At 37.3% G+C, this 14404-nt stretch overlaps 1 protein-coding gene across 1 annotated transcript; it reads right to left on the reverse strand.

Moving 5' to 3' along the window:
• Window positions 1–413: 413 nt before the first annotated feature.
• Window positions 414–5735, reverse strand: LOC103962259 (nitrate regulatory gene2 protein). The gene is made up of 4 exons (XM_048566791.1): window positions 4291–5735; window positions 3903–4090; window positions 2746–2969; window positions 414–1489 (listed from the first exon to the last, which is right to left on the reverse strand). Exons 1-4 carry the CDS (start codon window positions 5612–5614, stop codon window positions 700–702), a joined length of 2526 nt encoding a protein of 841 aa, XP_048422748.1. The 5' UTR covers window positions 5615–5735; the 3' UTR covers window positions 414–699.
• Between the last annotated feature and the right edge of the window lie 8669 nt (window positions 5736–14404).

Below are 14404 nucleotides of genomic sequence, written 5' to 3' on the forward strand. Positions count from 1 at the left end.
CGATTTCAACACTTAAGTACTGACGAAACATTGTGAGGCTTAGTCCAATATCGTTGTATCAAAAAGAAAAATACTAATAAAAGTAATGGAGAAGAGATGACCAATGCCATATTAGGTTTGAGTAGAAATTCTTTTTTTTTTTTTTTAAATTTGAGGAAAGATGATGCTACACACTTGTCCATTTTTTGTTTTTATTTTAGTCAGTGTATGTGATATGATATGGAAACTAGAGGCTCAAGGTTGCATATGGTTACAATGATCCTCAAGACGGTGGGGCCATTTGACCGTCGTGCGTTTTTAATTTTCAGTTTTCATTAGAAAGTGGCGTACTACCAGACTAATGGCTAGTTAGTTCAGAACTCAAAAAGGGTAAATATGAATTTCTCGGTTAATGATGTAGACAGGTAAACACAAGAAGCAAAGCACGTATATTTATTTGTACGCTGAAAACTGCGAAGAAGCTCAGCTCAGCTCAGCTCGGGTTAACAACAATCTTAAGCACTTCCCTGTACATGGATACTTTTCCTTCCTCCACAACAAAAGGATTTGCAAACCACAAAATTCCACATATTTACATGTTGTAATCCCCTCAAAAGAATACTACCAACAATATGAGCACCCTGACAAAAAATTCCCAGCTCTGATAAACTCCGACTTAATTACCTCAAAACCACGAGCACCGAAACTACGTTTTTCCGTCTATTTGATGGCGTAGGAACGAGTGCAAACCGACTCAAGTGCCTCCGTAAATAGGCCAGAAAAGCTGGTCAGTGCCTGAAATACTCCTGGCAAGCCTGTTTGAAGATTGTTTAGAGTCATGGCTCTTGTCACCTCCACCGCCTTTGTATGCCTCATCATCTCATCTTCAACCCGCCTCTGGCAGGTTGTAAGTTCAGATTTCTTCTCAGCAAGCGGGTCTCGCGCATCCAAAACCTGCCCATTTTCAGGCCCTGAGTCAGGAAGCCCGATACCAACCATGGAGTATGAGTGGTAGAATTTCTTTTCAATGTTTCGGAGAGAAGAAGCCTTTTTCTCAAGCTCCCTTGATGCAGTTTCAGTGCGTTTTTTGATCTTGAGCTCTTCACTCTGTTTCAGAGAGATTACGTGGACAACATTGATAAAGCTATTGATAGCCTCAGAAGCCACTGTGTCAGGGACGCGCTCAAGTGCAAGCTTCCACTCATCACAGAAGGAATATACATCAGAAGATTCGTTGTGCACATTGAAGGTCATGTCGTTGTTTACAGGAAGAAGGGTGAGCTTGAACCAACCATGAACAGACCGGATAAAGTCCCGTTTGAACTTTATTAAACGGCAGAAACTGGAGTGCCAGGCAGAGACAGCTGATTCAAGGTCACGTGTTGCCTGCCGATGTAGTTCCGAAGTTGAGTCGCCCTTCGCTGATTGGTTCACAAGTCCCCTAACCTGTTGTACAATGTCGTTCTGGACTTCATGGTACTGGTGCATTGATCTCCACATGTACATGAACCTGCATTCGGTATATCACGCATATAAATAGACATTTCAAATTCAAATCACTGTTCAGATAAACCCTACTCATATGATAAGCGGTTCTACCCATTATTCGATAAAGCAGGGTCATCAGACGAATTTAACTATTGTTCTACAGTTCCATGTATATGACAGAATATAATACACTAATCCGAGTTTTTGATCAATATTATTACTGGAAAGAAAAATCTATACAAGTCCGAGCTGTAGCAGAGAAGATAACACACTAGTCTTAACTACCCTCCATCTCATTCACTCCTTTCGGACAAAGTATGTCCACCTCAAGCAAGAAAAGTAAATTGGTGTAGGACCTTTTGGTAATTTACGTTAGTAATTATTGTCTTCAAAATTGATCCCACAAACATGATGATTATGCAACTGTCACTTCTCATAACGATGAGAAATTCTCTATTGCAACCAAATCATAGCCCCAGTGGCATTTGACATGTGTTCAAAAAGTGAACGGCATGTCCCGTAAGAGCTTGCCACACGGTGAATTGGTGATGAGAGAGTATCGCTTCTCAATAATGACACCGATTTATAAACGGAGGAGGATTCTCTCCCCTCCTAATCTCTCTCCCCTTCCCTCCCCTCCTATTTGAACGGTTACAGTTTAGCCACGTCAACATCTTATATTGATTTTTTAATAAAGACAATAAGACAAAAAGCAATATGTGAGAGGAGGGGAGGGAAGTGAATGGAAATAGGAGGGGAGAGAATCCTACTCCTTTATAAACAATAAGAATTTGAAAAATTAATGATGTTAGTGCCCTTGTTAGTTGATCAGATCTGGAAGTGGATCCAGAAACAGACAATGGTGGGACATGTCATAGTTAAAGTCCAATCCACCAAACTCTCCATCTACAATAACTGTTACCAAAAGGGTTTACAGCCGAGGAAAAGTAGCCACCGGAGAAGAAATTTTGGGGCCACTGCCTAGTTTTAAGAGATGGCCAGAGACTGGATTAGATTGGATTGGACAATCCAGGACAACAGGGAACATGAGGTTCCAGAGGGGGAAAGAATCAAGTGGCACAGCAGAGTAGCAGCTCATAACACATCCAGCTACCAAGATAAAAGGCCAGTGATCTACCCTTGCATTTTTCACATGTGCTAAATTTAACTTCACCAACAGAAATTTATAACGAACAAAATACCCCAAATATATTTTTCCATAAGAAAAAAAGATTTTTCTTATTCATTTAATCAAAAAAAAAAAAAGATGAGACTTACCCGTGGCACAGTTCAACAAGCTGAGGCACGAGATCGGAGTCTCTATGATCAATGATGGCGGTGGAGGTGGTAGAGACGGCCTGAGATGTGACAATGATTAGTGATTGCAGCCTCTTTATCGACGCCTTGGTCTTGTCTACTTTGGTTTCGTCCTCCCCCTTGTACTCTTGATGTTGCAGTGTGGACAGCTTCTTCTCGTGCTCAATCTTGACACCTTCTCTGGCCTGATATTCAATAACAATAATTTGCCTGCATCAGCACTTTCCAATTTGAAACCACATGGCTTCCACATAAATACAACAATAGAAACTTATTTCCTGAAACAGCCGAATTTGGGCACATGACCGTCAAGCCAATCATCTCTGCAACTCCAATTTTTGCACTCAACTCTGGAATGTACTACATTTCCACAGTATGACAACTGCGGCATGATTCCGTTATATTTGAAGTAAAAGGCATGAATTATCGAAACCATTCAAGTGTACCGAAAGGAAAAAGTAAATCCATACGAACTAAAGTTTAACCAATTTCGGAAAAGAGAAGAACAAAAAATGCAAAAAGTTTCCCGTGCAAGGCCTCCTTTAATAAAAAAAAAAGGAAAGGCGGAAAGTGGATTCGGATCAAAAACAAAAACCAATTTACAAACGATGACGAATGTAGTAGATATCTTATACACAAACATCGAAAGCGCTTCCTCAGAATATGAAGCCACATTCGTTAAGGTGTCAACATTTGCCGACCAATAATATCAGAGGAGTCTAGCTAGTGGGCTACAAATACAGGGGTGTCCATGTTAATTTCACAGGCTGTCAAGGGCATATCAGTCATTTTCACCAGCATTCCAAAATGAAAGCTACTACTGGGGGGAAAAGCAACCGTCCAAATCATAAAAAGATGCACCGGAAAAAGGCCTGAGCTTTATGCCCAAGCACCGACCATGGGCATTTTCGTCAATGCAGGCTTTTTAGACGTTATAGTAAAAACCGCGGTGGATCAGAGCATCAATCAGGCAGTACAACCCACTGTCACTGATGGCTACCCACCCTTTTGTCTTAAGATTAAAAACAACCGGATTTACTTAATTACTCTAAATTATTCTTAATTAACCAATGAAAATTACACTTGGGTAAAAAAATTGAGTAAAAGTTAATGAATACCTTGACTTCCTCATAGAGCTTCTTCTCCCAGGCCAAGAGCTGTTCGAAGGTGGAGCAGAGGCTCTTTGAACCGCCCGGCTCGCTGTTGAGCGAGCCGGCATCCAGCCGATACTTGACCGCCAGCGGCGGTTTTGAACTCCAAGTGGAGCTCAAACTGCTCAGCACACTACTGGAGTGGTACAGTGTCTCTGCAAGAAATAATTGGAACGAAATCAATGTTAATTCCGCTTGAACCCGAAATTTTAATCCCCCTTAAAATTTAAAATTTTCCATGAAATTTGATTCAATCGTTTGCATTTTGATCACTGTCCCAAAGATTCGATTTATTTTCCCACACATTTTCCTGGGAACCAAACACCACCAATTCAAAGTTAAAAGTAGGACATACTCTTTAGCTGCCGAAAGCTCCGATCGAGCTGGGCCCGGCTGGTCTCGAGCATCTCGGAAACTTGGTCGCCGGCGGTTGCGGCCCTGTCGAAATTCTCCTTAATCGCCTCCACAATCTCCTTCAAATCCTTGTGCCTCACCACCATCTTCATATTGGAGATCTCACTGCTCCGGTAAGTGCTCCCGCCCTCCGACCCCTCCGACCTCTCCGACTTGCTCGCGCTTGGTGCATACCCCGGCATCGCCTGAGCCGCCGGAACCCGGCCCGAACCGGCCACCGACTCGGCCCGAACCGATTCCGGCTCGAAAGTTGACCGGGTACCCATCTCGGATCTCGACTCCCTCTCGTCGTCCCCTTCGTCAGAGGAGCTCGTCATGCTGCAGTGGTCGTGGTCGTCCCACTCACTGCACTGGACCTCCTCTCTCTCGGATTGAGCGTATTTCTCGGAATGGGCGTACTTCTGCGACGGCGCGTACTTCTCCGACTGAGCATACTTCTCCGACTGAGCGTACTCGTGCCTCTTTTGGTGATAGGCGTTCTGGGCTTTTGGGTTTCGATGGTTGAGGAAGAAATCGTACTCCGATCTTTCGGTTTCGGTCTCGAGCGGCTCCGCCTCTACCGCCTCCGTCTCTGAATTGTTCTCGTCGGAATGTTCCGGGTCGAGGTGGGGGGGCGATTTTTGGTGCTGGCGGGATTGCGTTTGGCTTTTTTGGCGTTGATCGAAGAACTCAGAGTCCGGCGGCGATGGAGGGTAGAAATTTTCCCAGTTCCACATGGAGGAGGCCTGCGACGGCGTCCTCGAGTAGTTCGACTCCGCCTGGAAGGCCGACGGAAATCCAAAAGGGTTGCTGAAATTCGACTTCTGACTTCCAGGGGAAGAAGGAAGACTCGATTCCGACAATATGTGAGGAAGCTTCGGCGGCGGCTGGCGGCGGCGGCGATGTTGGCGAGAGGAATGGGCGGAGGAGGAGGAAAGGTTGTGGGGGAGGTTGGAGCTGTTGATGGTGGAAGAGAGAGGCGGAGGAGGTGGTGGCGGGTGGAGGGAGGAGGGAGCGGGGGAGGGGGCACGTGGAGGGATGTGGTTGGTGGTGGAAGGGGGGACTTGGTGGAGGAAGACGGCAGGGGTTTGATGGGAGATAGAGAGAGGCTCGAAGGCAGCGAAGGAGACGAGGGCAGAGCCGGTTAGGCGGAGGGAACGGCAGTAGTCGGCGTGGGCAGCGGCCAAGTGGTGGCGAGCGTAGACGGCGTCTTTCATGAGGCGGCGCCGCTCCTTGCACCGCCTCACAGTGTCCTCGTTGTCCAACTTCGACGCCGTACACCCCATAAAGCTAAGAATAATAGTAATAATAATTTAATAAATATTTAGAGAAGAAAATCAAACCGAAGTGGGAGTGATGAAGCCTGGTTCGAGCTGAGAGGAAGGGGGACGTCAAGTTATAGGCTTTGGACTGTTGCCTGTTGGGGTAGTTTTCTTTTTCTTTTTCTTATTATTTTTTATTTTTCGACTGAAATACATTACTTTTTTATTTGTTTACTTTTCTATGGAAAGAGTAAAGTGGGTATTTTCTTAATTCCATTTTTACAAAACAAAAAGTATTGTTTTTGTTCTTTTTATTGCAAAAGAGTAAAATGTATTGAAAAGGGTTGGGAATTAAATCTAACCAAAAAATGTTTCTGTGTCGGATTTATTTGGGGTTTGTTTTATCTTTTATTTATGTTTATACATCGTATGTATTCAATTTTTAGTGTTAGTGAATCACAAAATAATGATCAAAGAAGGCTAAAATGTTTATGTGAGTCTTTCCGACCCTCAGAATAATGAATTATAGTAGCAAAGCCACCAACTGGTCCTCTTTTTGAAGAAAATAACAAAAGAGTAAGTGGTATAAGTAATGTAACGTTGTAACGTTAACTGGGTTGGAAGATAACTAATGACAAATATTCTTTGGTGACTTTATTTGTAAATGTTGTTAAACTATAAATTTAAATCATTTTGTTTATGTAAATTTTTAATTAAATATTAAAGGGTTGACATGATATCGAGATCAAGGAGTTAAGTTTGGCCTCGATGAAAAAATCTTTCGACATCAAGCAACCAAATATTCCTTCTATATTTATCATATTCTTCATCACCACGAAAGCCGTACTATATAAACTTTGCACTTATAGTATATGTTACTTTTCGCACAACATTTAAATTTATATGCCCTCAAATTTTAATCTATAGTACCATAAGTACCAATGATATTGTTTAATCCATTGATCAAAATTAAGTTCTCTAGTTCTATTTAAGGTAAGAAAATAGCAATGGTAAGTGCGTCTCTTTTAACGGATTTAATTAAATTAAGAGTTCAGTTATAACGCGAGGTCTTTTTTTTTTTTTTTTTTATCTTTTTTGGGGGCGGCGGCAAGAGAAAAAAGAGGGAATTATACTATTCTGCTTTTATTTTTAAGGAAGGTAAACTTCTTGCCTTTTAAGTATTACAACTGAACTAGGACACTATCCTGAAAGATATTATAGAATTCCTATATGATTTACACAATCACACACTAACTTATATCTAATGATTTTGTTGTTGCAAGAAACTAATTTTTTTTTAACCCAAAATGTATCCAGTTGAAGAGGAAGATCTTAATCACCAAGACAATCTACCACTTAATGTGCTTGCAAGAAAAGTTAAATTAACCAGACCTTATTTATTGTAAAAGAAAAAAATCTGATTTTTATGTCTAGCATATATGGTAAAATTTGAAATTTTAGTTGCAATATAGTAGAAGATTTTGTTTTTGTTTCGAGTTAATTAGTCTGGTTTTTAATTTTAGTTACGGTAATGTTTGTTTAGTTAGTTGATTAATTTGAGAGAGGAGCTTGGCTCCTTAAGATTGAGGAGTTCTAACTTAATTAATTTTGTTTTTGATTAATAGAATTCCGTGTTTATAATAAAGATAATTTATATTATAATCATTTTGTACAGATAATTTCTATAAAGAATCATTTCTAAATAATCTCATACTTTTTTGACTTTTGCAGAGAAATTTTTTTTATAGAATGATTTATTATATAAACAATTTTTATCACAAAGCTCTAAGATGCATAAATCGGTCACAAACTAAATTGAGAAGGCCAGTTAAATAGTTAATTTAATTTGGGATGTGATATCCACACACCTCTTTTTACTTCTCACACATCCCTTGTTAACTTATGTCCGTTGATCTTTTACAATTCATCCAATTTGATGGCTGAAAACTAAAAAAGTGTGGAAAAAATAAAAAAAGATGTGTGGATATCACACCCCTTTAAAATTTAATGCTTTCAAATTTACAATTGTGGCGTTAATTTAATGAGAGTGTTGAAAAAGGTCGGCTGTGGGTGGAGTCTTCGTGGGTTAGGAGACGAAAGACGGGGTGGACCTTCACCAAATTGTGTGGGCCCCTTTTGATTGACTAATGAGTCCAATTGAGTCATAGTGTCAGTAGTGTGTCTGTGTGCGCGCTCAGCTGTCTAGGAGTTGGATTTTCGTTCGTAGTTATATTCAGTTTGATTTACGGGAAATAGTATTATCCACGTATTTATTTTTATTTTTTATATATTTTTATTAATGTTAGGTTAATGTTTTTTTTTTAATTTATTGCATTCGACTGTTAAAAATTAAGTAAAATATGTAAGAAATAAAATGTGTATTTAAATAGCATTATCCTAATTTTATAGCTCGGCATAAGTTAATGGTCATTTTATTTTGTAGCATGCGCTTAAACAATTTTTCTCTTCAAATAAAACAAATTTCTTCTCCAACTAACGTCAATACCCCTTTCTAATCGGTATAAGTTAATGGTCATTTTATTTTGTAGCATACGCTTAAACAATTTTTCTCTTCAAATAAAACAAATTTTTTCTCCAACTAACGTCAATACCCCTTTCTAATCGGCATAAGTTAATGGTCATTTTATTTTATAGCATATGCTTAAACAATTTTTCTCTTCAAATAAAACAAATTTCTTCTCCAACTAACGTCAATACCCCTTTCTAATTTTCTATTTATTGACCTCTCCTTCAAATCGCAAGATATTGGTTGACCCAATCCTAATATCGAAAATAATATGTGACTTAAAACCATTGTTATAAAAATTCCCGTTTAATGCTGCCTAGGCTCCCGTCTAGGCGCTTGATTAATGTCTAAGTGTTTGAAAATTAAGAAATGACACTTAAACATGTTGAGTCGCCTGCCCATACTCGCTAAGGTTGCCATTTAGATAGAAAATAAATAACTTTTATTTTTTACAATAAATTATTAGGGACTTGTTACCCATGTTTTCATTATGTTCCAATACTTCATAATATATATATATATATATATATATATATTATACTTTGTAGTTTATGATGAAATTATATATATTTTAAGTATAAACAAACCCTTATATATACAAAATATAATAGATTTACTTAAATTCCTCTAGTCCGCCTAAGCGCCCGCCTAGCCGCCTAGGCGTTAGGCCCCAGCATGCCGTCTGACTAGCTCCTAACGTCTTTTAGAACCTTGCTTAAAACAATACTAATGGGCATTATTGTGTTTTTACATTGTTACCACCAAGTGTTTTCTTTTCTTCTAAGTTAGAGTAAATGTGGTGGTATTTCTCAGTACTATAATCTGGTGATATTCCTATTCACTTGGAAGTGAGAGGTCTTAGGTTCGAATCTTGTGGATGCCTATAGTGTGGCTTTACCAAACTCTCCCTCCTCTTAATGTAAAAATATCGATGTACTAAAAAAAAAAAAAAGTTAGAATAAGTGTGGGTGAATAATGATTTAGCTGTTTCAGTTTAGAATTGTAACATTTTTATTATGGTGGTATGAGTATTTTTGTGGCTGTCTATCTTTCACACGCTCACACGCTTTAGGTTTAGACTGATTTGAATAAAAGGTCATGATTTCAATTAATTAATATTACACTGTAAGATTTTGAAATTGTATCAATTCATACTTTTTGGGTTGTTTGATCATTTGATCCTTCATTTACTGTGATGACACTGGTAGTGTGGAACTCTTTTAAGGTCAACATGTGAGTCACATGTGCACGACAGAGACAAAAAACAACTCGTTATGGAGCTTCGACTTCTCCTAAATTATTCTTTGTATTAAAAAAATGACAACAGATAATGCATCAACGTAGAAATAGATCTCACATGTGTCACTTCATCAATTTCACGTAAATATAAACTGTTACAATTAAAACACCTTATAATGGAATGACTTTCTGGCTATGTTAGAAATACCTCAAAACTTGGATTGTTTACAATGTAGTTGGCCACATTTTTTCACACTTTTTTTTAGTACAACGATATATTTTACACAAATGAGAGGGGGGACGTTCGGCTAAGCCACACAATGGGCAACCTAATTTGGTATCGAATTCGCCATCCATAAGATTTGAAACTAAGACCTCTCACTTATAAGTGAAGAGGAATACCGTCAGACCGTAGTACTGGTCCCACTTTTATGTAATTTATTTTTTAATTTGATATGTTTATGCATATGTGATCCTCACATGATAAAACCTCAACGTAAAAGGAAGAACTTACTAAAAAAATGTAACGGTTATGACAGGAGGACAATAAGCCTAACTCTGATTAAATCTTATAACAATAGAAGTCAATTAAAAAGATAAAGAAAAACATTAGATGAATGTGTAATGTGTTGGATTTATCCAATATAAATCAATCTTTATATGGTCTATTGCATGTAATAAGAATGAATAATTAGAAAATAATGTAGATTATGATTTGATCTCTTAAAATTATCAATCCTAATTAGAGTACTGTCTAATAATGTAAGCAGGATTGATGGATTTCCTTAATTGAATGCGATTATGATACTTTACTTGAAGGCTAAGAAAGTGAATTTAGGTTTTCTTTATGGATGGAAACCCTAGCCTATACCTTGTATAAATACCGAATGCTATAAACCATAGAATACACGACAACTAAGGCTTCCTATAGAGCATTTTCATAAGGCTAGGAGTTTACAGAAGACTGTTTCTTCTTGGTTCGACGACTACCATGGCTGCTGGATCTTCATCAGGTTAGGGTTTTCGTATACTTATTTAGTTATCACATGCATTAGTGTTCTAACCATACAATCTTAAAAGACAATAAAATGCCCTAATCATCACACCACCTAATTGCAAGGGGCTTAGAGAGTGTTGAATATTATTAACATAGAAGGAAGAAGCTAACATGAGTAGTGGATGATTTACCCAATTAATTGTTAAGTGCACTTGCAACAACATGTACACAAATCAACCACACAATCATCATCTCATTTTCTTTCCCTCTATTTTGGCCATTCATTTCATCATGATCATTTTCAAATCTTGGGTTTTACTCTCTCGTTTTTTGTTTTTTTGTTTTTTTTTTTCTGTCGCTGTGTGTGGGGACTGGGGAGGGGTTCCCTAATCACTGAGGTGGTTACACACTCAATTGCCTCATACTCTTTAGCAAAGTATTCAAATGGCAGAGAAGAATACATACTATTTCCCCAATAAGTGGAACCTTTTACACAAAAGAGAAGGATAAAGATGTGTGTGTGTGTGTGTGTATGTGTGTGTGAGAGAGAGAGAGAGAGAGAGAGAGATTTCTTGCTGATAACTTTGTATATCTCATGGCTTCAGTCACTGGACCCAACCATCCATCAACACCACATGCAACTGCATGCACATATGCCTTCTTTTTCTTTGAGAACAATTTTTTAGGAGGAAAGTGTATTTGGAGTTAGACCTTTGCTGGTAAATTTTAAACTTAAAGGTGTGAAAGGTATTCATTTCTTCCTGGGTACCTCTCATTGTGAAAGGGGTTAATAGCAATTTTCTTTTCTTTTTAAAAAAAAAAACGGTAGTATCTACACTAAAGGAGTGGAAGAATAGACTAAGTATTATAATATGCTAGCAATAATGTCGCTCAAACTCGCTTTTTTAGCGATAATCGAACTTAAAACCTCTTAATTGCCAATGCAAAAGAATACTACTAGACTATTGTACTAAGTGGTAAAAATAATTATTATTTGTATAACAAAAAAAAACAATTATTATAATTTTTTAAAAACAAAAAAGAAGAAGAGAGAAGAAAAGATAAGCTCACAGGGGTTGAAAGGCTGAACCCAGTAACAGTGTCACTGGACACTCTCTCACTCTGCTGGGTTATTTTGGTGAATGAGAGTTATTTTTTCGGCCTGAAGTTCGGGTATCTGATTCTTCAAAAAATTTTACAGAGGTGTTTCTTTCAAGATATTCATCTTTATTTCATGTATTTTTATTTTTATTTTAAATCTAAACAGTTCAAATTATATTGTAATTTGGTCTGACACTAAATTTTCAGAAGAAAAAAAAAAGGAAGAAAAAAAAAAAAACAGGAGTTATATTTCGTAGAGTAAATTAATTGGTCAAATAGTCTGTTCGAAAAAGCTTATTTCCCAAGTTCATATTTCTTTCTAATAGGGGAGGTGATCTTTCCACTCTCCTTTTTTCATACACTATTTTTTAAATTAAAAAAACTGGGAGCGAAAATTACTATGAAAAAAGTTGTTCCCCATTACGATCCATATGTTACGGACCTGCCAAGGTATTTAAAGAACTTAACCCAAAGCACCTTTACCCTTTTTATTTCCTCATATTCGAGATTTTGACCACGTTTGACAAGTAGGATTGGACAAGATTGAATAGGATTAGAGTTAGGGTTGACTTGAATTGAGATGATAACTCTAATTTCTAAACCCAATTAGTTTGGCGCAACTTATGGTTAAGAGGGTTGGAATAGATCGTTGTCGAATTCGCAAATTAGATCCCAAGCCCTAGCTAGCACCAAGAACGGGTCTAGGTTGGTGAGGTTTAGAGGCATTGGGGAATGGGATTCTCGGATCGTCCCAGGCGTTAAGATTCTCGACTTGCCTACAAGTGTCCTGATAGTCAACATTCTTAGGTTGTGTCATGATCGTTAGGAATTTGGGTCGGATCTGACCCAACAACATGACCTTGGATGCCCTAGTCAGGGTTTGGGCATCGGGACTCACAAATCAAGTATATCCTACTCACCAGAGTCCCCAACCCAATCCCCTGGCTTTAAGGTTCTCATGCTGGAGTCTTGGTCCCAAGGTTTTGATCATCTAGTTGTTTTGGTAGAATTAGTTGTCCCATAAAAATACATATGGTTGGATTATAGTGAGATTCTTAACCAATCCGCCATGACCATTCAGTACCCATATAGGGTTTAGATTAAACTAACCCAATCCTGCTACTTATAGTGTGTTTATTTATTTATTAACAAACATATTATCTACATTAAGAGGGTAAGAGAGTGGGTTAAGTCTCACAATGAATTCGCAATAATGTGGTTCAAATTTGTTTTTGGTGAGAATCGAACCTAAAACCTCTCACTTACAAATGAAGAGGAATATCACTAGATCGTAATACTAAGTGTTATTTTTGTTTAATCTTTTCAATGTTAAAAAAATATCTTAATTTTAAACCGTCTTTCTCATTAATTATAAAAATACATACAGTTGGTTATTCATGTTCACTTTCCTCCTATGCATAAAAAAACACACAACATATAAGCTTGGAGACAGAGAAGGTGTAAGCGTGTAGAGAATCCAATTCCAAACAGAGTCATGCCTTTATATTATAAATAGCAAACAAGTACATTCCATATCTTCTCATACATTTTTTAAAAAGAAAACTAATGGAAAGGGTTTGAAAATTTTGAGTTTTAACGATAAGGACAAAATAAAGGGTAAAATGAATAGTACCAGGATTGACTTTTTAGTGTAAAAATGTGGTTTTTCATTAAAGTGAATAGTACCAGGAACTTTTCGTTAAAGTTTCCTTTTTTAACATGAATTTGGATCCTTTCCGGATTCTCATTGTGAGAATTTTAAAGATAAATCATTGTAGCTGCTCATCACACATTTTGTAACCACAAATTATTATGCCATGTAGATAAAATTAAAAATTCAAATGATTTGTAGCCGTAAGAAATGTGATGAACGGCTATGAAGACTTGATCCCTAGGATCCTCACAATCAAGATCCAGAGGGATCCCCAACACAATAAACAAAGGCCAGAGCAGGACTTTCAATTGAAAAATAAAAATAATAAATAAATAATTGGTCCCTTTGTTAGGTTAAAAGGACATAAAAAGGATTTTTCCCTAAATTTGGGTGTGACAATTCATAAAATATTCTAAGATGGGGGCTAAAAACTTGAATGGAAAATAGCAACTGTTGCTGTGTTGCTGAAGAAAGTGGATCCTCTCTGTAGTCCTGTGACATTTCCACATTGCACTGGATTATCAAAAGCATTTCAATTTGGCTTTTTTGGCAAAATGGTCTCTGAATTTTACATAATACCAAACTTTGGTCATTGAGATTGAAAATCAATAGAAGTGATGTCTTAGATTGTCCACCATCCATTATTTTGGTCATTCCATTAAAAAACTCCGTTAAGTGGTCCCTGAGCTTTTTAACGGAATGGTCAAAATGATGGATAATGGACAATATCAGGGACTAAAGTTATGTATTATGCAAATCTCAGGAACCAAAGTTATGTGTTATGCAAATCTCAGGGACCATTTTGGCTAAAAACACGCTCAACTTAACAGAGTTTTTTAACGAAATGACCAAAATAATGGATGGTGGACAATCTTATGAACCACTTCTATTAATTTTTAATCTCAAAAATCAAAGTTATGTATTATGCAAATCTTAGGAATTATTTTGACAAAAAAACCTTTCAATTTCTATTTCCAACTTTTTAAGGCAGTGGGACCAAAATCACAGTGAACCAAGGAAAATGGAGTTTGTTCCTTTGGATAGAAAGTATCATTTACAATTCTAAAACACTTATCTTTGTCGGGAAGTAATTTCTACACTTCTTTTCACCTTCCGATAAGCTCCTTTAATTCTAACATCTATTTATTTTTTTACACTGTTCAATTCAACGACAAAAGATAAAGAATGTGCAAAAATCATTACACTATTTTATTTTTCTTTGCAAAGATGAAACTAAAATAAGTATGATGAACACTTCTGTCATATTTTGTTCAACTATGATTCCATGTATTGACA

The sequence above is a fragment of a genome, unplaced genomic scaffold (assembly GCF_019419815.1).
Source record: "Pyrus x bretschneideri cultivar Hongxiangsu unplaced genomic scaffold, Pyrus_bretschneideri_v1 Contig43, whole genome shotgun sequence".
NCBI classification, from domain to species: Eukaryota; Viridiplantae; Streptophyta; class Magnoliopsida; order Rosales; family Rosaceae; genus Pyrus; species Pyrus x bretschneideri.

Excerpts from the sequence above, each read along its gene's own strand:
- LOC103962259 (XM_048566791.1), bottom strand. The coding sequence starts at position 5,614 with ATGGGGTGTACGGCGTCGAAGTTGGACAACGAGGACACTGTGAGGCGG. Across the intron at positions 4,091-4,290 it reads GAGCTTTCGGCAGCTAAAGA|AGACACTGTACCACTCCAGT; the intron begins GTATGTCCTACT and ends TATTTCTTGCAG. Across the intron at positions 1,490-2,745 it reads CTTGTTGAACTGTGCCACGG|GTTCATGTACATGTGGAGAT; the intron begins GTAAGTCTCATC and ends TACCGAATGCAG.